The following is a 25,685-nucleotide window of genomic DNA, read 5'->3' on the forward strand; positions in this document are numbered from 1 at the left end:
GTGTTGGTCCCTTTTTTTCTTCAATTTTATTAGAATTATACTTAAATGATAATTTTCATGATTTGATTAAATGCTCTATAGGTAAAAGTGGGAACATAAGCATTTTTTTATTTCATATTCTATTACATGTAAATTATCTTTATTTATTTTTTACTATTACGATCTAGAGATGAGATTAATTACAAAGAGGTCATATAAATAAAAAGGTATATATATGATTTAGTAGATTACATTTTCTTATTACAAATTATGAACAATTACATAGTCAATTTTAATTAAAAACTCTCTAATTTTTTAGGCTCTTGGTTGTCTATTCTATAGCGTGTTATTTTAAAAATAAATATGATGGATAATCACAACTACATATATTAAATGGGATTTTAATTATTACATGTTCAACTAGCCTACATATAGTTTTCCATAAATAAAAATAATAAGGGACCTGCTTTGTATTTTACTAGAAATTGTAATACCTATAGCAAGGTTAGGCACACAAGATTAATTTTTCTATTTTTTTTAAATTGATATCGGAATTTTCTATTTTCTAAATTTTACATTTAAGTTTTTAATAAAATTTCAATCATTTGATTAAAATTAAAGATAGAGATTACAAACATAATTATCTTTTTTATCAAAAAAAAAAATTCCATAATTATCTTTTAGTATACTCTCTTTTTATATAAGTTTCAAAATTCTAAATTCACGATTGATCATATTTTGTATCGTTAATTTTTATATAAGAAAAAAACTCTTTCAAAACAGTTCATTATATAGTGATTGTTGTCACCTTTTGTGATTAAAATAATTGACAGTTTTATAATGTTAGTCTCAATGACATGAAAAGTATCTCCAATTTTAGGTAGGATATATTCACCTATATGTCTTAGAGTAAAAGTATGCTACAAAGAGAATCATATAGTTCACATTGTTTTATTTACATTGATGATTAACTTATTATAAAGTCACTAAAAATTGTCATAACATAACTTATTACTGAACAATCTTTGGGATTATTAATTGTGCCATTAACAAGACTTTTGAAACTTAGATTTTGAGAATTTATAAAATTATTAAAGTGAATATTATATTGTTATAGTGATAGAGCGAGCAATCGGAAAATTAAGACAATAAACACTAAGCAGTTCAAGTAAAAAATATCACTCAAATAAGAAGATATCATTGGCAGAAATAAAAATATTCTTGCAATTTTAAACAATTTTATGCTTTATTAGAAGTATTAAAATATAATAAAAATGCATATACTTTTCTATTTATATTTTAGTTATATTTGACTGTCAAGTTTATTTTACAAATAAATATTTACAATCACTTTATTAAAAGTATTATCATAAGAGTGTAAATAGTACAAATTTGTAAAGAAATAACAAATGAGAATTAGATTAGACATAGAATGATAATTTCAAAATATTAATATAATAGTTTTTATTAAAAATCTTTTGATTCTATAAAATAATAAAATATTATTTATTTTAATTTTAAATATTGTCTAATTTAAAAGTTAGATATTCCCGCCTATGAGAGAGGCAAACATCTAATTTATATATATATATATAAGGGAGACAATAATATAGTGGCTCAACTCCGAATAAATTAGAAAACAAAAGAAATAAATAGGATATCAATAACGTAACAATATTAGCCTTATACCGAATGAACAGTACTTTTTCAATTGATTCTTTCTTTTGTAGGATGTTTTCAATTGATTTTGGAAAGTTGATTTACCTATTCATCTCCCTCGCCAGTCCCTAGCTTACGAAAACGACGCCGGTTTGGTGGTGTTTCTGTCATTTGTAATAGAGATGGATAGCAAAGTGCAGCTGTAGTGGGACCTGGTGAGCAGGCCGAAATGACTTATATGACCCTAATTTACACGCACGGTAAAGTTAATTAAGAAGGACGATGGTGTCTTCTTACACTTCTCAAGAATAAAAACTACTATGGAACCCACTGCTCTCATATGGAAATTATTGACCAATGCTTTGGCTTCTCGTTTTAAAATCTGATAGCTGCAATTCGATTATTTATAAATTATGGTATTATAATAAATTTTGATTTTTTAAAGTTTAGAATAGAAATACTATACTAAATATAAATAACACTATACCGTATTGAACTAATTTTTTTAATTTAATATTATTTGATTTGACGTTATTTTCAATTTTAACATTTAAAAAAATATAACTAATTTAATATATAATTTAATACTAAGATATAAACTATTAAAATATATACTATTAAAATAAAAAATTACAAATTTTATATAGCATTAAAATATAAGTCTAAATTTAAGTGCGACATATACGGTTGGCAGAGGGTTTATAAATCGAGAATTTAAGTGTGAGAGAGTAAGCCTATAAAATTGAGATTTGAGAAATGCAACTGGCTGTTGTAGTAAATAGTATTAATGAAAAAAATTAAAGCTTAAATATATATTAAATTAGTAATGTAGTCTAAAGTATATAACAAATATTATATATATGTCATATATTTTTATAAAATACAAAGTATATTGTAATATAGTTAAGGTATTATTTATATAATATAAATAATTATTAATAAATATATATAAAAAATACAATTCGGTTTTGATCTGGATCAATACAAAATAGTTCAGTTCTGGTACGGTAATTATTAAAGAACCAGTACCATACTGTAATAGTAAAATATTTTCAAATCAGTTCAGTTCAATTATAAAAACTTTTAGTTATTTTGATTCTAGTACTTTTCGATACACTCATTCAATTCAGGCGAGAATCACCAATATCCATGCTCCACCTAGCTTCAACAAAACTTCCGAGTCCTTTTCTATAACAACATGCAGAAAAAGAAAACGTTGATCTCATTATAATTTCTATAGACTTTATATCACATGGCTTTTAGATGAAAAGACCATTAAGCCGTAAAATTAGATCGTTACTTATATATTTTTTCACTTATGAAGTCTCGTATAATAGTAATGAATGTGCATTCAAGTTCTTAGTTTACAACTTTCTAAAGCAGAAGTTTTTATTTTACAAAGAGACTCTAATCGTTTTTAAATAAATATTTATATTTAATATTTAAAAAGTGAATAAAATTATTCATTCACAAAAAATAAATAAGTTAGAATTTGATTTACGATCTTTAGAATTTGATTTACAAAAGATTGCTTTTATAAATTTAAGAATATCAAATTTCAATATACTTTTAATAATGTGTTTGATATAAATAAACTCTTAATTTTTTTTGAAGTTAGTTTTAAATTCAGATTTAGTATATTTAGTATTACTAAAATTTCATATTCGTCTCATTAAATTTATAGAATTAATTAGTTATAATTATACCAAATTTTCTCAAATTTGACGAAAGAAATTTTCAAAGGGTTTTACATTTATGATCTTCTTTTTCCTTATTATGACAAAAATACACCTAATTCAAATATATTTTTTTGTAGCCTATGAAGATTTTGCTATATAATATTCTATGTATAAACTTTCTTGGAAAAACATTATTTTTGAGAATGTGCTTAATTATTAATTGTTATGATTGTATTATAGTTTTAAGTGTAATTTATTACGTAATCATGTTAATAGATTTATTCCATAGCATCACGTGGGTGATCAATCTAGTCTTGAATAATATAAGATGGACTCCTATTTGATTATATGTTAAAGCAATTTGAAATAAAATAGATTGAAATTAACCAATTTTTTTTGTCTTAACTTAGTAATTTAAATTAATTATAATCTAGATAAATATTTGTATAATTTAATTTAATTATATCTATATTGGTGATTTTATATATTAACATCTACAATTAAAATATAGTTACTAAACACTTATATGAATCAACTACTTAATATTAGTTATTCACAAACATGCTCTAAAATTTTGTAATTAACCTGAAACTAAAAACAAACTTTAATGACCATTACTATATTCTTATATATTCATATCCAAATCTTAAATGACTTGAACAGGATGCATAATCAATCTAATAAAATGCAAGTCAGAGACGATTGAAAATAAAATTATACATACATTTATTTACATATTATGAAGTCTAGCAAAATTTAAATCCTAACATTAGAAAAGTAACATTAATTAATTAATTAATTTATTTATTTTTTGTTTGGTGAAGATTTTAGCATAGCTATTCTGGATTATCAAGTTAAAATAATTGTGAAAGAACGTGTCAAAAGCCAAAATTATATGATTATCATTTCTATAATGGAGGCCTTGTATAGATGTTGAGGCTGAGCCTGATAGAAAGTCCATCGATATCATTCCTATAAATAAGAAAAAAAAAAAATAAGACTGATATTTTAGATGTTGTTAGTATTAAGTGTTAATTGGACATTTTATAAAATTTAATCGGTTTAATTAAGCTAAATAAAAAAGATAGGAACTTAATTGGACCTTTTATAAAAGTTAATGGGTTTAATGAGCAAAAAAGAAGAAGATGAGAACTTAATTAGATTTTTCTAATAAGTACAAGGGCGTTTTTATATCTCTTGCCATAAATAAAAAGATCTAAGAAGTATTTTTCTAATTTAAAGATTTAGAAACATATTGGAAATATCAATATTTAAAAAATTAGATAAATTGTTACAAGATAAAAAAGATACATGTTCAGTATATATTAAAAAAAAAATGTCTGGTATAGTTTTGACGTAAATAATAGCAAAAATTACATATTTAACTTAAAATAGTATATATTAAGTATCTCAATCTTTTCCAAATAAAATAAAATACAAACTTAAAAAGAATTAAATGAAAAAAGATGTATGTTCATCAAATAATAATATATTTTGAGTATTTAAAACTTTTTAAAATAAAATAAAATTCAACTCAAATGTTCAACATAAAATACTATACGTTTACTAAAATATGGTATACGTTAGATATCTTTAAAGTATTTAAAACTAATTTTTTTTAAAAAGTGAAGAATTAGTATTTCTAAAATCAACATGAGGTATTTTTGGAAAAAATGGGAGTATTTTTGTAATTATTTAAGAAGAAGTGTAAATGGTGAGATTTCTTAAAAAAAAATATAACATTATCAGGATTTGGGTTTTTGGACCTAATTTGTACTTCTTCTTTTTTATTTGGTTTTAGACCCCTTTTTTTTTCTCATAAGTTTTTTCTTTTTGTTCTTTGTGTTTTTATTTTGCTAATTGAACAATTATTAAAATAGATTAAAGAAATTTCGAGATTAGTCTAAATTATTTAAACTAATCCACTTATACTAAATTAATTGAGTTTTTTTAAATTATGATATAATTAAATAAGTTGGTAAATGTAAAATAAAATAAAATAGAGTAGGTTTAGGATGATTTATTTTAAAACTAATGTTCATCGCTGCTATTATTTATGTTTGTCATATGTATACTTAATTTACGTATAATGTTGTGCATCAATTAATTAATTAAAATTTTTAAGAATCTATATATATAATATTATTTTATTCATTATTAGTTAAATGTTTTATTATAATTTTATATTCATCTCCTATAGTTGTAATATTCATTTACATGTACGTTGAATATCAAGTAATGTCGTTATAATATTCATCATTTGTGGCTATAATGTTCATTATGCATATGTTTAATGTTAATGTAATGTCGTTATAATGTTTATTACTTGTAGTTGTAATATTCATCACATATATATTTAATGTACATATAATGTCGTTATAATATTTATTACGTTTATTTTAATGTTAATTATTTGTACAATTTGATTGTCATGTAATATCAATTATAATATTCATTACTTTTATTTTTTAACAATTAATTCTCAAAATTGTTCTTTTATTTATTTAGAATTGTTTATGAAATCTGTTAATGAATTTTATGGTCTGTATAATAATTTTATATTATATTTATTAGTTTGTTAATGAATATTTATTAATTGCTTTAAATGGATATATATAACATAGACATAACCTAAATCATTTTTAAAGTTAGTAAAAGAAAAATATCAAATTAAAGTTATACTAAAAATATTTATATTATGATATAAATATTTTTTTTAATAAAATTAAACTAGGAAATAATGAATATTTAATATTTAAATAATAAATATTTAATGTATATTTAATGAATATATATTAATATATATAGTAAAAATATAATAAATATAAACTTTTTCAAAAAGAAAAAAACCGTGCATCAATGTATGATGCACATTAGCATTCGGTGCATGTGTAATACCCAAACCGGACCAGGTGATCGGGGTCTATAATATCAGAATTGAATGATAAAGTGAAAGGCCATTAGCTTGGGAAACTAGATGGTAAAAGGGTGAGTCCGAGCTTAATCCCAAAGCTGATTAGAGCCGAACTAGTTAAATATGAAAATTGCTCTTAGTTAGTGGTATGGTTTATGAGTTGGTCTAAAACTTTAAGGGCGCTGGCCCGTTAAAGTTCTAACATCTTATTAAACTTGAATTGATTTTATATTAAAACGGTCCGTCTCGACTGTTTTAATTTTTAATATAATAAATAAATAATATATTATTTTAGAGAATTGGATTTTCATATTTAATTTTATTTTATTTTACTAATAATATATATATATATATATATATATATATTACTTGATATTGTTTAAATATTTAATTAAGTGCTTGAAAATATAACTAGATTCAATCGTGATTCTAAAAAGTCATGATACAATTTATTATTAATAATAAATATTATAAAAATATAAAATTAAAAAATAAAGCTATAATGAATTTAATTTCTGATTTTAAAAAATATAGTTTTCATAATTTTTTTTAATTTAAAATTATTATTATTTTTTTGCTATCTAACCAAAACCAAATTAGAACAAAACAGAACTTATACTGTAATAAATTTAAATTAGATATTGATTTTAAACTGTTCGACCTCTAACTATGAATGTAACTTTTTATATGCCGGTCGGTTCAGTTCAAGACTGAATTTCTAAATGAAGCATGAAATATCGGATGAGAGGCCACTTTAAGCCTTTGGACAAGTTCGACCTATGGTTCTATTTCTAGCAGCATAGGTAAAGAATTTACCAAGAGAAACAAGTTTAGGAGAATTCCATCACTCTCCCTTAAAGGAATGGGAAATAAACTTGCATCATTGAAGAGGTCATGTACTTTGTATACTTTTTCAATTTTCATCCTTAAAAAGGCTTCCACAACAAAATTAATCTCCTTTAATGACAACAATCCTGTCACTGGAACATCTCGCGAAGACGTCTCCCTTGATAGTTTCGTCGCTAAAACTGCAATTAGTGTCTATTGGTAAATAGTGAGAACTATCTCAAAAGGAATCTCCAACTACTTAAGCGGATTTGGACAAAAACATGCCTAACAAAAAGAACTTAAGGAAATAGAAAAAGCCAAAGAATATGAAAGTCGAGGTGGTAACGCATAAACTTTGTACATAAAGGGTATAAGTGAAATTACTTTTGATGTAAACTTGTCCTGGTTAGTAGACTTTCCATAGTTGCTTGTTAGTTTCTTTATTTGGTATTCTTACTTGGTGCAAGTTATTCAATTATAACGGCAAATAAAGAATATTTTTATCCGGATATTTCCATGTCTTATTCAATATTGTCATCCCTATAAATGTAACAATTGTTTATAAAATTTTAAATATATGTAGCTCTCTCAATCTTCACATTTAAAACATTCATGTTAGGTTTCATGTCAATGTATATCTGCCACCATAACAAAGGATAGTGATAGTAAAATATAAGTGAGCAAGAAACAACACAATGGCAAATTCAAGATTCCATAACTACTTGTTGGTTTTGTGGGCAAGCCTTCTTCTTCACCCAAGCAGCCAATCTCAACCTAATTTACACTCTCATAGGAACCATGTTGCCTTATTTATTTTTGGGGATTCACTATTTGATGTTGGCAACAATAACTACCTCAAAAGCCCAATTGGCTCGGCCAATTTCTGGCCATATGGCGAGACATTCTTTAAGCATCCTACTGGCAGGGTTTCTGATGGTCGACTAATCATTGATTTTATTGGTAACTTTCTTTCCTGTAATTATCCTTTAATCCTTTAATTTTTGTCTTCTTGCCAACTGCAAATTCACGTCTTGTTAACTCTAAATTTTTTTCTTTTTGCTAGCTGAATATTTAAAGTTGCCATTAATTTTTCCATATCTCCAGCCCGGAAATCATCAATTTACAGATGGGGTGAACTTTGCTTCAGGTGGGGCTGGTGCTTTAGTCGAAACCCATCAGGGAGATGAAGGAAGAGTATGATTCTCTTTTATGCGATATTTGGATCATAAAAAGAAAAAAATAAAGTTTTCCAAACTCGTATATTTTATCTAAATCAATCGAATTTATCAAAATCTAAAGTTTCTATTCTAATTCCATAGATTTGTCGATCCCCTCTTATTTAGTATCATATTAAATCCATAAAAGTGTGCATTCCTGAAAACAAATTAATTGCAATGATGTTCTGTGATTTGTTTACTTTTATGTAGGGACTTTAGTTCTCAAGGATATTATTTAAATAGTATTTTACTAAACCCCGTAACTGTGTTTACAATCTAACAATTTCAGAAAAATAATTTAACTTTCATTTTATTTAATCAACTAGTAAAATTTTCCAATCCCATAATTGAAACTCCTTTGACCAAAAATTTCATTTTATTTAAATTTATTGGTACTTGTCATATTAAAGAAAAATTAATAACTGCATGTAATTTTTTCAATGGATTTTGTTTGGTTATTTTTCTCTATATTACATTCACTCATTGGTTAAAATAATTATAAAATTTAAATTCTGTCACTATGTATTCTTAGAGTACATATTACTTATCCAACGACTAGATGCAATACAATAGATTTTTCTAGTTTTGATTGTTCAAAAACTACATGTAGAAACAATGGTATTCATCAAACAATTGGATGCAATACACCAGGCTGTACCATCTTTAATTATTTAAGAACTGCCATGCAAAAACATGATCTTTGCTTATAAAGTTGATTTTTCGCAAATGTGCTAATTCTTTTTGGATATGTTAATCATCGATATTTTTAATTCTCACGTCACATTTTTCTTTCAAATATTATTTAGTCTTTTTACCATTTTCCCTCGTATAATAGGTGATAGACCTTAAAAAACAAGTTAGTTACTTGAAGAATGTGAAGCACCAGATAAAGAAGCAAATAGGTGGTGAAGAAACTAAGACATTGTTGTCCAAAGCAATTTACATAATTAGCATTGGAGGCAACGATTATGCAGCACCTTCTATCGAGTTTGAATCCTTCCCTAAGGAAGATTATGTGGAGATGGTCATCGGCAACCTGACCTCTGTGATCAAAGTTATGTGTACTAATTGGGCTAATCCTGTGTGACCAGTTTAATTTAATTATTTCACCTTTTATAAGTGATCATATAGCTAACTTTAGAAATTGGTGTTTCAGGATATTTATAAAATTGGTGGAAGGAAATTTGTGTTTGTAGGTGTGGGATCATTTGATTGTGCACCAATCATGAGATCACTTGAAGAACACAGAGGCAGTTGCAACAAAGAAATTAAAGCTATGATAGAGCTACATAATTTAAAGCTTTCTAATACACTTAAAGAGATTCAGGGTCGCCTCAAGGAGTTTCATTATGTGTTTTTTGATTTCTATACAACTTTAAGTGAAAGAATAAGTAACCCTTCAAAATTTGGTATGTGCATTTTTCTTTTTCGATTCAGGCAAACTTCTTTCTTAAGCTTAGCGAATAGATGTTAACTTTAATTCCGGGCTGCACCCAGCTAGGACTTTAGACCATCGATTTTAATTTTTGTGATACTTATTTGTGATTAACTTGTGAAAGGTTTCAAGGAGGCCAAAGTGGCATGTTGTGGAGCTGGTCCATACAGAGGAGATTCAAACTGTGGATTAGCAAAAGGTTTTGAAGTATGTCATGATGTGAGTGAATATATCTTCTTTGATTCTATTCATCCTACTGAGAAGGTATATAAGCAACTTGCTAATTTAATATGGAATGGAAGTCATAATGTGAGTAGGCCCTGTAATCTTAAGGAAATGCTTGAGGCATAGCTCAGGCTAGCTTTTCTATTAACCAATGGATAGTCAAGGAGAAGGCCAAGTGCTATTGATTATAAATATTATGATACTAAAGAACAAAATGCATTACCAGTGGCTCTTTTATTTAATGCAAATCTTGTTTTGAAGTGGTCAGGTTGCAGACATCGCTCTCACACTCCCGAAAAATGAAAACTTTATAGTCTAATGGCTTAATTATGTTAATTTTCTCACGATTCGATCTATGGGTCCGTCACTGATGCTAGAAAATGGGTAGACATAAGGCCGCTAACACCTGTAGCAAGCCTAATTAATCACTAACTCAATCAAACATTATTTCATTACTAATTTTAACCACCCAAATACTATATATTTAAATTAGTTTGTCAGCACAATTAGGCAATACCTTATCGGTTACTTTAACATATGCCAAAATAAAACTATAAATTTTATAATCACTACTGCGGAGAATCTAGAATTCTAATAATCAAACATACAAATAAAATTAGTTACATTAAATCCAAAAATGAAGAAAGTCGGGCTGCCAAAAGAGAAGAACTGCAGGAAACCTAACAGACACTCGAAAAATAAAATTTGAGACTGTGAACTTGTCAAGAAATGATAATCGAGTGGTTAAATTTTTAAAACTAACAAATGAGTGCGGTAACCTATAAAAGAAAATAAAATAGTATTTTTAGCAAGTAGCTTCTAGATTTCTCTTAAATTTTTACAGGTATAAATGAAAGAGCAAAAATTATTGAATACATCAAAAATTAAAATGAATTCATTAGTGATATAGTCTTAGATAGTGTGTGGTTGAAATCCATAAAGTTTTTATGGAATTTATTTGTGAATTTAAAATTTATATATTTTAAAGTTAATTAAGTATTCTCCATAATTAAATTTTTATGGAATTGGTTATAGCTAAACTAAATTCTAACAAAATATGTAGAATTTCAAAATGAATTCCACGTTAATAAGTAAATATATTTCATAACACTAAAATATCTCTTTCAACTTTATCATTTCTAATTTATCTTCTCTCTCATGTCTTGTTTTTTTTTTTTATTAATGAAATAAATTCTTTTATGGATTTAAACCAAATAAAACTCTAAAATGAATTCTTTTTAACTTAAATAATTCCCTTTCTCTAATATCTATTAATCTTCAATTTAGTAGTCTTAATCCCTTATCTTCAATTTATAAATCCTAATATTTATTGTTCTATATAACTCTAATTACTTGATAAAAGCACGTTTGTATATAATAGATAAATTTATCATTTAACTATTTTTATAATTTTATGACATATTTCTTATTTTTTCATCTCATTTAATATAAAAGAATCCACATTGGTATTTATAATGTATGACTTGCTATTTGTTATCTTTTTATAGGTTATCACATTTAATTATTAATTTTAAAAGTTGAACCACACAATTGTCATTTTTTGACAAATTTGGAAACCAAAAGTATCATTATCCCGGACCTGATAAAATACAAAGACCTATAACTTATTTTCAGGGCATAATCAACCGTAAAGTGAAAATGGAATAATAATATAAATAGTACTGAATTTTATACTTAGTTTTATTTTAGTTACAAAATTTTAATTTATTTCATTTCAGTATCAAATTTTAATTTTATTTCAATTTAGTCACTTTGCAAATAAAAAATTAATATGTGGGAAAAAAAACAATAAAAAAGAGTAATTAAAAAAGAATATGATATCAATTTTCTATTGGTAAAGTGACTAAATTGCAACTAAAATTAAAGTTGAATGGCTGAAACGAAATAAATTAAAGTTTTAAGATTAAAATAAAACTACATACAAAGTTTATTGTAAGAAAGTAAAGTTAAAGCATTTTCTTTCCCTTGTTTTGATCAGCATAAACAAGGACTCGAAAAAATATTTATAAAAGATGTTGATTTTCGAAGATTTTTGTTTCTCAATTCTTGTTGCCCAAGCTTCAAATATATCCCATAGACTGTCCAACTAGCTGCTATAGTCCTTTTCTTATCATAAAAAATCTAAACTAAATAGTTCACGAACCAACTTTCTTTTATTCAAATGTCAATGTCAAATAATTCAGCCGATATAATTACGTCACTGAAGAGATTATTCTGATCACGTATTATCATTCATTCATCCAATAGAAATACTGTAAAAAGTATTCGACTGAATTTTAAAGCCTGCCATATTTGAATAAAAAAATCTATTAATCTAGCATAACACACTGGATTTTTCTCTGGTTCTTACCTTTTTCCTTTAAGCCTCTTCCATCACAAGTTCACTATAAAGGAAGCCATTGAAATTAAGGTGATGCCCAAGTTAAAATTTATTAACATGGCAAGTTTAAGATCTCATTTGTATTTCTTCATTTTCTTTGCAAGTCTTTCCGTTCCATCTAGCAGTACTCAAAGCAATTCCTGGTCTCAAAAGAATCAGGTTGCCTTATTCATCTTTGGAGATTCACTATTTGATGCCGGTAATAATAACGACATCAATAATGCTACTGGCCGAGCAAATTTCTGGCCGTACGGAGAAACATTCTTTAAGTATCCTACAGGGAGGTTCTCCGATGGCAGAATAATTCCAGATTTTATTGGTAGGACACCTTACAATTCTTGTTTTCACATTCTTAGTAATTAATGCATTATGACCAAAGTTGAGTCTTTGCAAATTTCTTATAGCTGAGTACTTGAATTTACCATTCATTTCACCATATCTCCAGCCTAGTAATGATCAGTATACAAATGGAGTAAATTTTGCTTCAGCTGGAGCTGGTGCTCTAGTTGAAACTTATCCTGGAATGGTATATCTTCTTTCTCCTTATGCACTTCTTAACTGTTTAACCTTTTCTGTTCTTTAATTTCCTTTGTACCTTTTTTAGGTGATAAACCTTAAAACTCAGCTTAGTTATTTCAAGAATGTGGAGAAGCAACTAAATCAGGAACTAGGAGATAAAGAGACTAAGAAATTATTGTCCAAAGCCACTTACTTAATCGGCATTGGTAGCAATGATTATATATCAGCTTTCGCTACAAATTCCACTTTGCTTCAACACAGTAAAGAATACGTCGGGATGGTCATCGGTAACTTGACAATTGTGCTCAAAGTAATAACAAACATATATCTTTTCCATTTTCCTTATTTTACTTCTTTAATTAATATTTTTCCAGGTTCATCTAATTAGACTTTTTTTCAGGAAATATATAGAAATGGGGGAAGGAAATTTGGAGTTGTAAGCTTGGGTTCATTGGGTTGTATACCAGCATTGAGAGCAATTAATAAACAGATCAATAACTCAGGTGGATGCATGGAAGAAGTTACGGTTCTAGCGAAATCACACAATAAAGCACTTTCTAAAGCACTTGAGAAGTTAGAAAAAGAGCTAAAAGGATTTAAGTATTCATATTTTGATTTCTATACTTCAACAAATGATAGAGCCAATAACCCTTCAAAATATGGCAAGTATAATCCACTTCTATAACAGATTTTTCCAATCTCAGGCCGAACCCATCTCTGTTCTGAGTTTATGTTTACTTGTTGTAAACAGGCTTTAAGGAAGGGAAAGAGGCATGCTGTGGCAGTGGTCCATATAAAGGAATTCTAAGCTGTGGAAGGAATGCAGCAATAAAAGAGTATGAATTATGTGAAAATCCAAGTGAATATTTGTTCTTTGATAGTAGTCATCCTACTGAGAAATTCAACAATCAACTTGCAAAACTGATGTGGAGTGGAAATCCTGATATCACAATCCCTTGCAATCTTAAAGAACTATGTGAGGCATAAACATATGCAAGTGATAAGGCTATATGTATGATAAATAAGGTCATGTGTTTGGTTTATAATATAAAAATTATGCTTTTTGCATACTGGAACAACTTAGACAAAGTTATCGGTGACAAAAGTTAAGACCCTAATACTGTTATTTTTTTAGCTTAATTGATAATCGAACAAACTATACCGAGCAGATTAGACGATCACGTAATAATAGCCAAGCAAAATATATCGAGCACATAACAGTAGCGAAGCACATAATGATATCGAGCATACAATAATAGCCGATAGTAATAAATTAAATAAAATATATTGAAAATTCAAATTCTATTAGAATTACAAGTCTCGTGAAAGACTTATCATATCTAAATTCTAACTAAATTATCCAAACAAGATATATAAACATTCTAAGATTATGGTAAGGTAAGGAAGATCAATTCTAAAATAATTGAAAGTTCTCTGCATAGATTGTGCTACACCGAATAGGACAAGAAGACCTCAAAACTCTATATTAGGGATTAAGTACAATATATGAGGTGTACAATATATTTATAATTCGAATACACACAACTTTTATAATTTTTTTTACTGATTTAGCCATCAGAGTGAGTGGATGGATGGAATAAAAAATCTTTCTCTGCTAATATTTTTTACAGATAATTAAGAGTTTAAGTCATTCTGGAAATTATGGAAGGGACAATCTCGTTCGATCTCTGCTAATACTTCTTACAGATAATTAAGAGTTTAAGTCATTCTGAAAATTACTGTTGATAGCTGATTTTTGTTAACTAATTATTAATTACAAAAATGAATTTTTCTGTGAGGCACTGTGCTAATATTGTCATGTGCAGGAACATCAATCTTCTTCGTAAGTGTTCGGTCCTTTCAAGGAATTAGCTTTGAGTAAATATTTCTTTCTAGATCTACTATGCTCTCTCGTTCTTCTGCCATAAAAGAGATCAGGCGGGCTTGATGGCCTGTGTGTAATTCCAAACTACAGGGATAGTTGAATTGAATCTATAACACTTATATGCCATTATCAATTTCTTATTTATTACAAATTTTAAGGCTGGTTATTATTAGTCTTAAGGATAGAGTTCTGTTCATTTTGACTCCCAAATCCGTCGACTTCCAATTTAATTACTTTTCTTAAATCAAATTGTCTATTTGAACACGTCTTTGCTTATTTGGCCCCGCACCTTTCTTATTTTTGACAACTCTCTTGCACTTTTATTTATCAATATTGAGTCTTTATATTTTTATTTTTTTAGATATTAGGTACTTTTTGTCAAAAAGTTAGCGACTGTATCACACACCCGCCCTAATGAGAATGCAAATGAGTTTTTAATTTTCTATATTAAATTTTTTTAAACATTTGTCCCCTGTACTTTTATTCTTTTGACATTAAGTCATGGTACGTTTATTTTTAGTAATATATTGAAATTTATTATTTAAAATTTAATAATATATATTGTAAAATAGTTATTATACTCTAATTTAATTTATTATTTTAATTAAGAATATTTTAGAATTAGTCGAACCATAAATCAATTAATAGAATATACAATGCTAATGATAATTATGTTTATTAAAAAATATATTACATATATATTATGGAAGTTGAATATCTATTTAACTATTTCTTTATATAATCTTAATAATTACATAATTTTTGATTATTAGTACTATATTAAGAATAATTATCTATGTACTAATAAAAATTCGGAGGGAAATATCGCTAAACATAAAAGTATAAGAACTTAATTTTAAAATATAGAAGTATAGGGGTAAATGTATAAGAAAATTTAATACATAAAACTCAAATAAGATTATTATTTTATTAATAAAATATGTATTACATGCACTAATTTACCACTACAAAAGGACCAATATTAATAAATAAAAATACAAGGACTAAATGTGTATAAATAAAAATGCAGGAAGTAATTGTTAAAAAATATAAAAATGCAAGAGGCAAAATATGTATTTTTCTTATGAAAAGTTACAAGTTCTGCAAATGCTTACATGAATCAGTAGGAATAACAAAATTGAGTTAGCATTGACTGTAAATATTAATATATACATAAACATGAGTAATCCAAAATAATATATAAATAACATTGTTAACATTCTTTTTGGTCTTTTGAGTGACATATTAGTTTTATTAATTTTTAATACTATAAAAGAATGTGATATTAGTTTTATTAATTTTTGATACTATAAAAGAATGTGCTTTAATTTTCTTATATACAATTCCACAATTGTTTAAGAAAAAAATTACTAAAGGTTTAAGAAAACATTGACGCCAAAAATCTTGTGATTAGAATTAGAAAAATAATAATGAAAATCAAAACTTAAAGAGAACAAATCAAATTAAAAGTTAAGACCAATTACATCGGCTTAAGTATAAAAAAAATGACTTTTACTGTTTTTCTCAAATTAATTACGTCTTTCTAATTATAGATGTTATATATCACTTTTATTGTTTTTTATAATTCGATACACCAAAAAGAATTTTTGTAAAATTAATCGTATAACCCACTTGGGATCCACATAAAAAATTAATGGTGTGTTTCACTATTTACTTTAGGGGTTTTATCAAATAAAATCAGCAAATACATAATGTTCTTATTTTCGGGGTAAGAGTATAAAATTAAACCTAATTGAGAAAAAAGAAAAAGGAGACTTCATTTTGCGTTAATTCTATTGAAGTCTCTTTCTAGTAATGACAAGTCTTTTTATTTCTAAGCTGTTGGTGAAAGCAAGTAGGTATTCATGTGGTCCTGTGCAACGAAATGTGCTGCCTTTTGTATTATTTGTGTAGAAAAACGATCCCAGATACCGGATCTTTGAGCATTTTCGCGAATCTACCATCGCCTTTAAAACTTATCAATTTGGTCCACCATATTTGCATATTATATCATATCTATCCACAAGCGTTTTGACATGTGCCACTCATAACATGACATTCACACGTGGCAAGAAATGTTTGCCTACATGGCTAAGGACTTGAAAAACCTCAAAACTCACCGTTTCTTCCCAATTTTTTTCCAATCTTTTCCCCAATTCTAGTTTCTATAGGGAATTATAACCTAGGGTTTTACAATAGAAAGGAATAGCAAACTGTGGTTGGAATGTGGAGTTGTAGGCTAATGGCAGTTAGGCTCTTCTTTTCCAGTTTTTGTAAATTCAATTTCACTAGAAATCAATGGCTTATAGGTTGTTTTATTGAAGTCATGTTCTATTAAAGTGTCGACCCATATGAGTCTTTCTTAGTGGAGTATAATCGAGTTGATTGGAGTTAGGTTTTTTTTTTATACCAACTCAATATTGCGGTCTTAGAATCATACGAGGAGAACAAAAGGAGGACGCTCCAAAAGAATGATATTGCTGCGATAATTAATTAGAAGGACTGCTATTTTTTATTTTCTAGTTCATATTGTACTAAGGGAGGATTTGAAAGATGAGGTGCTAGCATCAGTCCCAAGTGAGAGTCTTCCAATTGGAGGCGCAGCTGAAGCTATTCCTTTCTATTGTAAAACCCTAGGTTTTAATTCCCCTTAGAAATTAGCATTGGGAAAAAAATGGAAAAAATTTAGGAAGAAACGGTGAGTTTTGAGGTTCTTCAAGTCTTGAGACATGTACGCAAACATTTCTTGTCACGTATGGACGCCATGTCATATAAGTGGCACACGCCAAAATGCTTGTGGGTAGATATGATACAATACGCAAATATGGTGGACCAAATTGATAAGTTTTAAAGGTGAGGGTAGATTCTCGAAAATGCTCAAAGGTCGGAGTATCTGGGATCGTTTTCCCTATTTGTGTGGGGTTGAACATAAATTAGTTTTTAATTTAGGGTTATGATTAGTTCTATTTTTAGTTAGGATTTTCAGTTAAGAATTAATTTTTAGGGGTTTAGGATTTTGTATTAAACATTATTTTATATAGTCAATGATCCAAATAAAATCATGGAAATATAATTTTTTATGTTGTTATTTATGGTTTATATACACATTTTGGTTCATTTTATTGCATACTAAATAGGCTCTTTTTCTATGTACATCAATTATGGTGTTCGATTTGCCTTAGTTGGAAGTAATGTAGTTTATGTAGGAAGGGATATTAAACATAAACATGGTATAGATCCATATAGGATATAGTTTCTATACCTAAAGGATAAAGTTGAGAAACTAGGATTCTCTAGGGCTAAATCGAGCTACAAAGTACTTAATTTAAACTTAAATGATGGTTCGAGAACCATGGTGTTCGCAGTTAATGGAAATGTTGCACTGTATTGGTGACGGGGTTATACAATTATATGTGGATCAACACCTAACACTAGTAAGGGTGATAAAGTCTTAGGTAGTAGGAACATTAATTTAGGCAGAGTGAGTATTATGAGTAAAAACACTAACGTGTATGGAATTAACTTAGTTAGATCTGAATCTGAAAATTAGGGTGATAAATATATGAACAATGTTTTAAGTGTAAGTGTTGAACATAAAATACAAGTACAAAATGTTGTTGTAGATGTTAGTGAGGATGAGGAAGATCTTAACTATCAATTAGTTGATAAGAATGCATTGTTCTTTATATGGATTCCACGTGGGTCCTAAATGTTTAAGTCACTAGTCCTTTGATTGCTGCATAGGATCAATTTTACAAGAATTTTTTTTAGTCGAATTATAAAAATAATAAAAATAGTATATAACATTATTACAATTAAAAAAATATCACTAAATTGAAAAAGCGATAAAAGTTGTATAATTTCTTTTAATTAAGTCAGTTATATCTAATTAATATTATCTTAATTAAAAGTTTAGACGAAATCAAATTAAAGAAACAAGCTATAGACATAAATTTAATCTAATCTAAAGTCTATTATTTAACTCAGCTATTTTGAAACAAAACTAATGGCAATGAGCCATCGAACTAAATTAGTTAAGTCCCTTTTTGTGCATTCGGCAAAATGCTCTTTTAAAAAAGATTAATTTTTTTGAGTATTAAAAAATACTTTCAAGAAAAGCAAAACTAGGTTTAATAAAAGTTATTTATAAAAAATTAAAAGCCATTTTTTCTCAAAAAATAAAAAGAAATTAACAAGAAAATCCCAAATGGACCCTTACTAGAAACATAAAAAGATTTTGAATGCTGGCGGGGCATACCTACCTAGAAACATAAAATATTTTCAATGTTAGCGGGGCATACCGAAATACGGTTAAATTCTTCTCTTTATTTTTTCCTGTCTTTCTTTTAATCACATTATTTAAAGGTTTTGATAGTTTTGGAGGCACTCTAGCTTTTTCTTCTGTTTCACTTTTATTATTATTATTATGGCAATGACAACTTTGTCAAAAGAAAAAAGAAACAAAAGATTAAGTAAAACCAACAACTCTTCTCCTCCATTATAAATAGACATAGAACTCTGATTTTAGTAAAGAAATTAGATGGCAAGTTTGAACTTTCATGTTTGTTTCTTGGTTTTCTTTGCAAGTCTTCTCATTCCAACCAGCAGCCAAAGTCGTCTTTGGTCTGCAAAGAATCATGCTGCCTTATTCATCTTTGGAGATTCATTATTCGATGCTGGCAATAATAATTACCTACAAAATGCTGCTTTTCGGGCATATTTTTGGCCCTATGGTGAAACATTCTTTAAGTTTCCTACTGGGAGATTTTCTGATGGTCGATTAATTCCAGATTTTATTGGTATAATCATACTTGATCTCTTACTGTAATATAGAGTTCCATTTTTTTTCCTCGTCTTGATAATAATTTGCAAATATTTTTTGTTGAAACTAAGGAAGTGTATATTCTAATTAATATGCAGCTGAGAATATAAAATTACCATTTATTCCACCCTATCTCCAGCCTGGTAATCATTATTATACATTTGGAGTGAACTTTGCATCTGCTGGGGCTGGTGCTCTAGTTGAAACGCGTCAAGGAATGGTATGCATGTCATCAGAGTTATCAGTTAGATCAATACATACATACATGTGTAATTCCATGCATGTGTTAATTTATATGCTTAATCTTACTCTGCTTTGCCTGATGTACAGGTGATAGACCTGAAAACTCAGCTTGAATATTTCAAGGATGTGGAGCAGCAGATCAGGCAGAAACTAGGTGATGCTGAAGCCAACACATTAATATCAGAAGCTATTTACTTATTTAGCATTGGAGGCAACGATTACATTGAACTTTTCATCTCAAATTCCAGTGTGTTTCAGTCCTACTCCAGAGAGGAGTACGTTGGGATTGTTATGGGCAACCTGACAACTGTCATCAAAGTAAATATTTGATACTAATCCTTTCATTGTCTTCCTAAATCTGATATGATACGATAGCTTATGCTTATGGTTAATCGGCGTGTTTCAGGAAATTTATAAGAGTGGAGGAAGGAGATTTGGATTTGTAAATATAGGGCCTTATGGTTGTGCACCTTTCTCAAGGACACTAAACGCCAGCGGTGGCTGCCTGGATGAAGCCACAATTCTAATAGAACTACACAATATAGCACTTTCTAATGTCCTTAAAGATCTACAAGAAGAGCTAAAAGGGTTTCAATATTCAATTCTTGATTTCTTTACTACTTTGAGTGAAAGAATGAACAATCCTTTAAAATATGGTATGATTATATATCTGGCTTTACCATTTTTCTTTTCTAGAAATGGAATCAAAGGTCAAATTTATGCAATTTTTTTTATTAATTTTTATTTTTGAAAAAGATTACAGGACACATTCAAAACTTGAATTCTATATTTAGAAATTATCTATCAAGTTATGGTCATGGGAATAGAACATAAAATAATAAATTGAGATCAGATTGCACTATTATTCCAAATGGTTAACGATTGCAAACTCTTTTTAAATTATTGATTTATTTTTTATTAAATAATTTTAAAAAAATATCTAATAATTTTTTTACAAATGATAAACTACTATTTTAAAATTTTTAATTATTAATTTTTATTTGTAACAATATAATTTACTTATCGTGATTAACTTGTGATTTGAAGGATTTAAGGAGGGGAAAGTGGCATGTTGTGGGTCAGGGCCATTCAGAGGAATTCTGAACTGTGGAGGAATGGGAGGGTTACAAGAGTATGAATTGTGTGATAATCCCAACGATTATGTATTCTTTGATGGTGGTCATCTTACTGAGAAGGCCTACAATCAACTTGCAAACTTAATGTGGAGTGGAAGTCCCAATGCTACCCAGCCCTACAATCTCAAGACTATCCTCCAAGCTTAAACATGAATCTAAGGCTTTTATTTTATCCCAAAATGTATAGTCAATAAAAACTGAAGAAAACATATACACTTGATGTGTATTCATCTAAAAAGATAATAATATTATTATCATGTTTAAAAAATATGTATCTCTTCTTATTTGTTTTTGGAGACTCACTGCATTATTTCATGCGGGCAACATTAACTATTGCAATATTTAGATTTATCTATTAGCAGGATTTTAGTCAAACTAATAGTTATTTTCTATAATTATGTATATTTTTATTATTAATTGATAGAGAAAGATTTTAAAATATATATAGGAGGAAAGATTTGACTTTAATATTAGTAATTATGCTATTGATTTGATTTTTATCATTTATATTAAATTTATTATTTATTGAATCTTATTAATATAATTTTTTTAAACAGAGAAATATAATTTATCTTTTAAAATTAATAATTAAAATAATAATACTAATAATTAATAATAATTTAATATCATGTTGCCCAAGCATCAAATGACAGTCTACTCCTTCATATCTAAATGTTAGTACAAAGTCAGCCGAGTAAATAATCCAAGTCTGTCTTCCTTATATTATACAATGCAATTATACAACACAAGTATTGTTGCCTTGTACCTTTCAGCCTTTCAATAATTCAAATTCTTGCAATATTTTGAACACTCTGCATTACGACCAGTTTTTATTTTAATATTTCTTTTTATTTTATTTTGACATTTGTATTTAAATTTTAAATTATAATATTATATTTAAATTTATTAGTTAACATATGAAAAGCCTGTAGTTTATAATTTAATTTTTTTTTATTTTCTACTTGTAAATTTATAATTTTCATATGAATTTCTGAATTAATAAATCTCAAATATAAATAGAAATATATAATTCATAATTTATCAATATATTATCTTTAATTTATGAACCTATAATTTTATGGTTGATGTTTATAATTTTAATTGATAAATTAGTGTTTATAGTTTATATCTGTGTTTTGTAATTTATATTTTTGAATATGGAATTATTAACTTAATGTATTATTATTATTACTATTAAATTTAAAAAATTAATAAAGTATTAAAATTTAAATTTAAAAATATAAGATGTAATGTAATTTAAGATATATATATATATATAATATTGAAGTGTTTTTTATAGAGGAATTAAATAGTTAATAAAGTTTTATTTACACATAAAGTTTGATTTTGGTATCTGTAATTTTATATATAAAAATACTAGCATGTTGTTAAAAGAATTTAGTATTAAAGAGTAAATATAAAATACATTGAAAATATAAAGATTAAACCAAAATAAAGAATAAATTAGTAAAATTAATAAAGATAATGGATAAAAGAAGGATAAGAAAAACATTCAAGAAAAGAATAAGGAAAAGTTAAAAACAAGAAGTTAAAATATAAGGTAAGAGAACACATTGAAATTAGAAGGACAAAGAAGTGTAAAATAACTCAGGTTCTTAATGTTACATGAACCCACATCTGGAATATAACGACTCGTCCCAACATGTCTATAAAACACGTAATACATATTATACGCATATAGAACACGTGTAGGAAACGTGTTCAACAAGAAATATTTTCGTCCTTTAAAAATGTCGGTGCCATCTGGAGCACTTTTTTTCAATAATTTTTATATTCATATTTTGAAGATTTTTTTGTTTAAGTTTAATATATATACTAATTACATGATGATTTTTAAATTATATAATATATATAAACAGAAATAGAAAGAGATAGACGAGAAACAACATCTTTTATAGCAATGACACTAAAAAGATATTAAATAAAAAAATTAAAAAATAGATGAAATATAATAAAATTGAGTCATTTTGAGGTTTCATGTGAAATGAGGCATGAAACAAAAAAGAAGTTCTTGGAATTAAGAAAGAAAACTTTAAATTTATATTATTCATGGGTTGAGAATAGGAATAAAAGCAGTCTAGATCTATGTACAAGGGATGTTGCGCGAATATCTACACGGCCTAAATCATCAATAAGTTCTTCAAGCATGTTGAAAATTAGTCCTAGAATCGTCCTCCCAACTAGAACACTAAAAGGACCTCTCATGTCAATCATTAGACCGTCTTTGGTACTCATATTTAGAGCTTGAAATCGATTATTTCCTAATAATTATGGTACTTCAAAAGTCAAATGTGTAAAAAAATCTATCCATATATATATATATATATATATAGAAAGAGAGAGTGAAATATATATTATACTCACAACTATATTTTTATATATTTTATAATTTTTATAGGACTAATTACAAAAACAATTATGACTTTTAGTGTTTTTATAAATTTAATATAATTTTTATAATTTTTATAAAAAATTTATAATTTTTTTATAATTTAAAATACCAATTAAAAATTTGATATAATTTTACTGGCGTAGAATTGAAATTAACTGAGCTACTCACATATGTAGACGACACATCAAGAATTTATTTTGATTTTTCATGAAATTTTTAATGTAGCACCTATATAAAGTAGTTCAGCCAACTTTGAATTTTCAATTAATACTTTAAATTGTAAAAATATATATTAGAAATTATATAAACTAAAAATCATATGAAATTTACAATAAAAGCTAAAAATTGCAATTATTTTTATAATTAGCCATTTTTATAAAATCAGACATTATTAGTGTGGATTCCACGCCAAAACTCCCAAAGAATTAACTCAGTATTAAAAGGGGAAAGTCCTCACAAATTGCAGCCTCAATGAGTTTCAAGTGCATTCCAATTAAATTAGATGCTTGCCCGCCTTATAGATGCAACTACCCTAACTTTTGAATTAGATAATATTTAAATTAAAATAAATAATACTTATTATTTTATAAAATCAGAAGATCTTAAAAAAAACTATAACACTAGTATTTTGAAATTTAATCTAATTCTCATCTGTTATTTTTTTACAAATTTGCACTAGATGTATTCTTATGACAATAAATTCTAATAAAACAATCATAAATATTTACTTATAAAATAAAGTTTTGGTGGTCAAATATGACTAAAATATAAATAAAAAAGTATATGTATTTTTATCGCGTTTTAATGCTTCTAATGAAGCATATAATTGTTTAAAATTGCAAGAGTATTTTCATTTCTGCCAACTCATATGGGCATGCTTGAAAGTGTGATCGCTTTTACTTGAATCGAAAAAATTGTGAAAGCTTAGCATAGGATCACACATGGGCGTGTTCCAAGTAGTGCAGTAAAATAAAGGACGTGACATGACCATGTTCAAAAACCATTCCTTTCAAAAGAAATTCAAAAATTTAAGGCAATATAAAGTTTCATTTAAATCTAGGATATAAAAAGGAGATAAATAGCTATTTTTTATCATCATCGTTTTAGAGACAAAACTTTAAAAGACACATATAAGGAGATCAAGAAAATTTGTGTAAAGATGCAAGAGTTTAAATTAATTTTTTCTCTAATTTTTTAATGATATTTTTGTGTATTACCGTAAATATGTGCAGGTAAACTCCTTTTAAGATTTGAATTTGTACAGCTAGTCTATTACTTATTTGGATTTTAATTTATTTTTAATAATTTAATTTTCAGTCAATTTTATGAATTGGTTTTAATTATTCTTATATTTAATTTTAGGCCTAATTAAATAAATACTCTTAAGCATATTTCATTAGTTGCATAATTTATTATAGACTTGTAAAACTTAAGAACTTTGATCATGAAAATAAATGTATCCTTCGAAAAGTAATAAATTGCTAAGGAATTTAATAGATCCTAGTTAATTGATGTGAACATAAAAATAGATTATAATTAACTTTGGTATTCTTAAATGAGCTGTAAAGAAACTCTAAGTAATTTGAGTGATTTATCCTTAACTAAGTTAAGAATTTAAATTGTAAAAATATTTTATAATTCGAGTAATAGATAGTGAACAAATACGGCTCTAGTTTTTAATAATTAGATTTTTAAAAGAAATTAGTCTAGTTTTAAATTATCTTTTCTTGTAAGTTATTTATTCAATTTCAATTATTCGATCTCGTTAGATTCTGGAAATATAATTAGGGTTGATACTTGATATCAATCTTCTCATGAGAATGATATTTATATTAACTCTTTATTATTTATTGCGATATGTGTACTTGTTGAATTTATCTACCACAAGACTTTACTTAGAATCTCGATGAAAAATATTTAAAAATATAATTAAAATATTATTTTTAGAATTAAGATTATTATTTAAATAGAAATGTAAACTTATAAATTAATAGATTAATAAAATATTATTAATTATATGTAAATTTAAATTCTATATGTCAAAAATAAATATATATATTATAATAGAAATCTTATATGCCATCAAAATAGTGACACATGTCAAAAGGTGTTTGTCTTATAATTTAATACTCTTTTTATCCAATTTTGATAGGTCATTTTCAATTTGAACAAGAATTAAAAAAATTAGCATTTTTCAATTAATACTATTATTTTTTTATTAAAGTATTTTTAATAGACTTTTTAATGCATGTATAATAATTTAAATATTGGTAGAGTTATCAACCTATTTATAATTTTTGAGATTAAATAAATTTTTTTTTACATTGAAC

The 25,685-nt window shown here is 26.5% G+C and overlaps 3 protein-coding genes across 3 annotated transcripts; all 3 read left to right on the forward strand.

The window, feature by feature from the left end:
* Positions 1 to 7,619: 7,619 nt before the first annotated feature.
* LOC8270726 (GDSL esterase/lipase 2) lies at positions 7,620 to 10,158 on the forward strand. Its single transcript, XM_048378039.1, has 5 exons — positions 7,620 to 8,019; positions 8,123 to 8,253; positions 9,112 to 9,330; positions 9,433 to 9,685; positions 9,836 to 10,158. Exons 1-5 carry the CDS (start codon positions 7,755 to 7,757, stop codon positions 10,060 to 10,062), a joined length of 1,095 nt encoding a protein of 364 aa, XP_048233996.1. The 5' UTR covers positions 7,620 to 7,754; the 3' UTR covers positions 10,063 to 10,158.
* Positions 10,159 to 12,243: 2,085 nt separating this feature from the next.
* Positions 12,244 to 13,924, forward strand: LOC8270727 (GDSL esterase/lipase 2). The gene is made up of 5 exons (XM_002533198.4): positions 12,244 to 12,656; positions 12,742 to 12,863; positions 12,942 to 13,166; positions 13,257 to 13,518; positions 13,608 to 13,924. The coding sequence occupies exons 1-5, from the start codon at positions 12,371 to 12,373 to the stop codon at positions 13,841 to 13,843; spliced, it is 1,131 nt and encodes a 376-aa protein (XP_002533244.2). The 5' UTR covers positions 12,244 to 12,370; the 3' UTR covers positions 13,844 to 13,924.
* A 5,355-nt stretch (positions 13,925 to 19,279) lies between these two features.
* Positions 19,280 to 21,211, forward strand: LOC8270728 (GDSL esterase/lipase 1). The gene is made up of 5 exons (XM_002533199.3): positions 19,280 to 19,540; positions 19,662 to 19,783; positions 19,894 to 20,124; positions 20,213 to 20,462; positions 20,854 to 21,211. Exons 1-5 carry the CDS (start codon positions 19,282 to 19,284, stop codon positions 21,087 to 21,089), a joined length of 1,098 nt encoding a protein of 365 aa, XP_002533245.1. The 5' UTR covers positions 19,280 to 19,281; the 3' UTR covers positions 21,090 to 21,211.
* Positions 21,212 to 25,685: the final 4,474 nt, after the last annotated feature.

The sequence above is a fragment of the Ricinus communis genome, chromosome 8 (assembly GCF_019578655.1).
Source record: "Ricinus communis isolate WT05 ecotype wild-type chromosome 8, ASM1957865v1, whole genome shotgun sequence".
Lineage (NCBI taxonomy): Eukaryota > Viridiplantae > Streptophyta > Magnoliopsida > Malpighiales > Euphorbiaceae > Ricinus > Ricinus communis.

What these genes read in the sequence shown, in the direction of transcription:
- LOC8270726 (XM_048378039.1), top strand. Translation starts at nt 7,755, where the DNA reads ATGGCAAATTCAAGATTCCATAACTACTTGTTGGTTTTGTGGGCAAGC. An exon ending in ACTAATCATTGATTTTATTG is followed by an intron (nt 8,020 to 8,122) that starts GTAACTTTCTTT and finishes TCTTTTTGCTAG; the next exon opens with CTGAATATTTAAAGTTGCCA. An exon ending in AAGTAACCCTTCAAAATTTG is followed by an intron (nt 9,686 to 9,835) that starts GTATGTGCATTT and finishes AACTTGTGAAAG; the next exon opens with GTTTCAAGGAGGCCAAAGTG.
- LOC8270727 (XM_002533198.4), top strand. Translation starts at nt 12,371, where the DNA reads ATGCCCAAGTTAAAATTTATTAACATGGCAAGTTTAAGATCTCATTTG. An exon ending in ACTTGACAATTGTGCTCAAA is followed by an intron (nt 13,167 to 13,256) that starts GTAATAACAAAC and finishes ACTTTTTTTCAG; the next exon opens with GAAATATATAGAAATGGGGG. An exon ending in CAATAACCCTTCAAAATATG is followed by an intron (nt 13,519 to 13,607) that starts GCAAGTATAATC and finishes TGTTGTAAACAG; the next exon opens with GCTTTAAGGAAGGGAAAGAG.
- LOC8270728 (XM_002533199.3), top strand. Translation starts at nt 19,282, where the DNA reads ATGGCAAGTTTGAACTTTCATGTTTGTTTCTTGGTTTTCTTTGCAAGT. An exon ending in ATTAATTCCAGATTTTATTG is followed by an intron (nt 19,541 to 19,661) that starts GTATAATCATAC and finishes ATTAATATGCAG; the next exon opens with CTGAGAATATAAAATTACCA. An exon ending in ACCTGACAACTGTCATCAAA is followed by an intron (nt 20,125 to 20,212) that starts GTAAATATTTGA and finishes GGCGTGTTTCAG; the next exon opens with GAAATTTATAAGAGTGGAGG.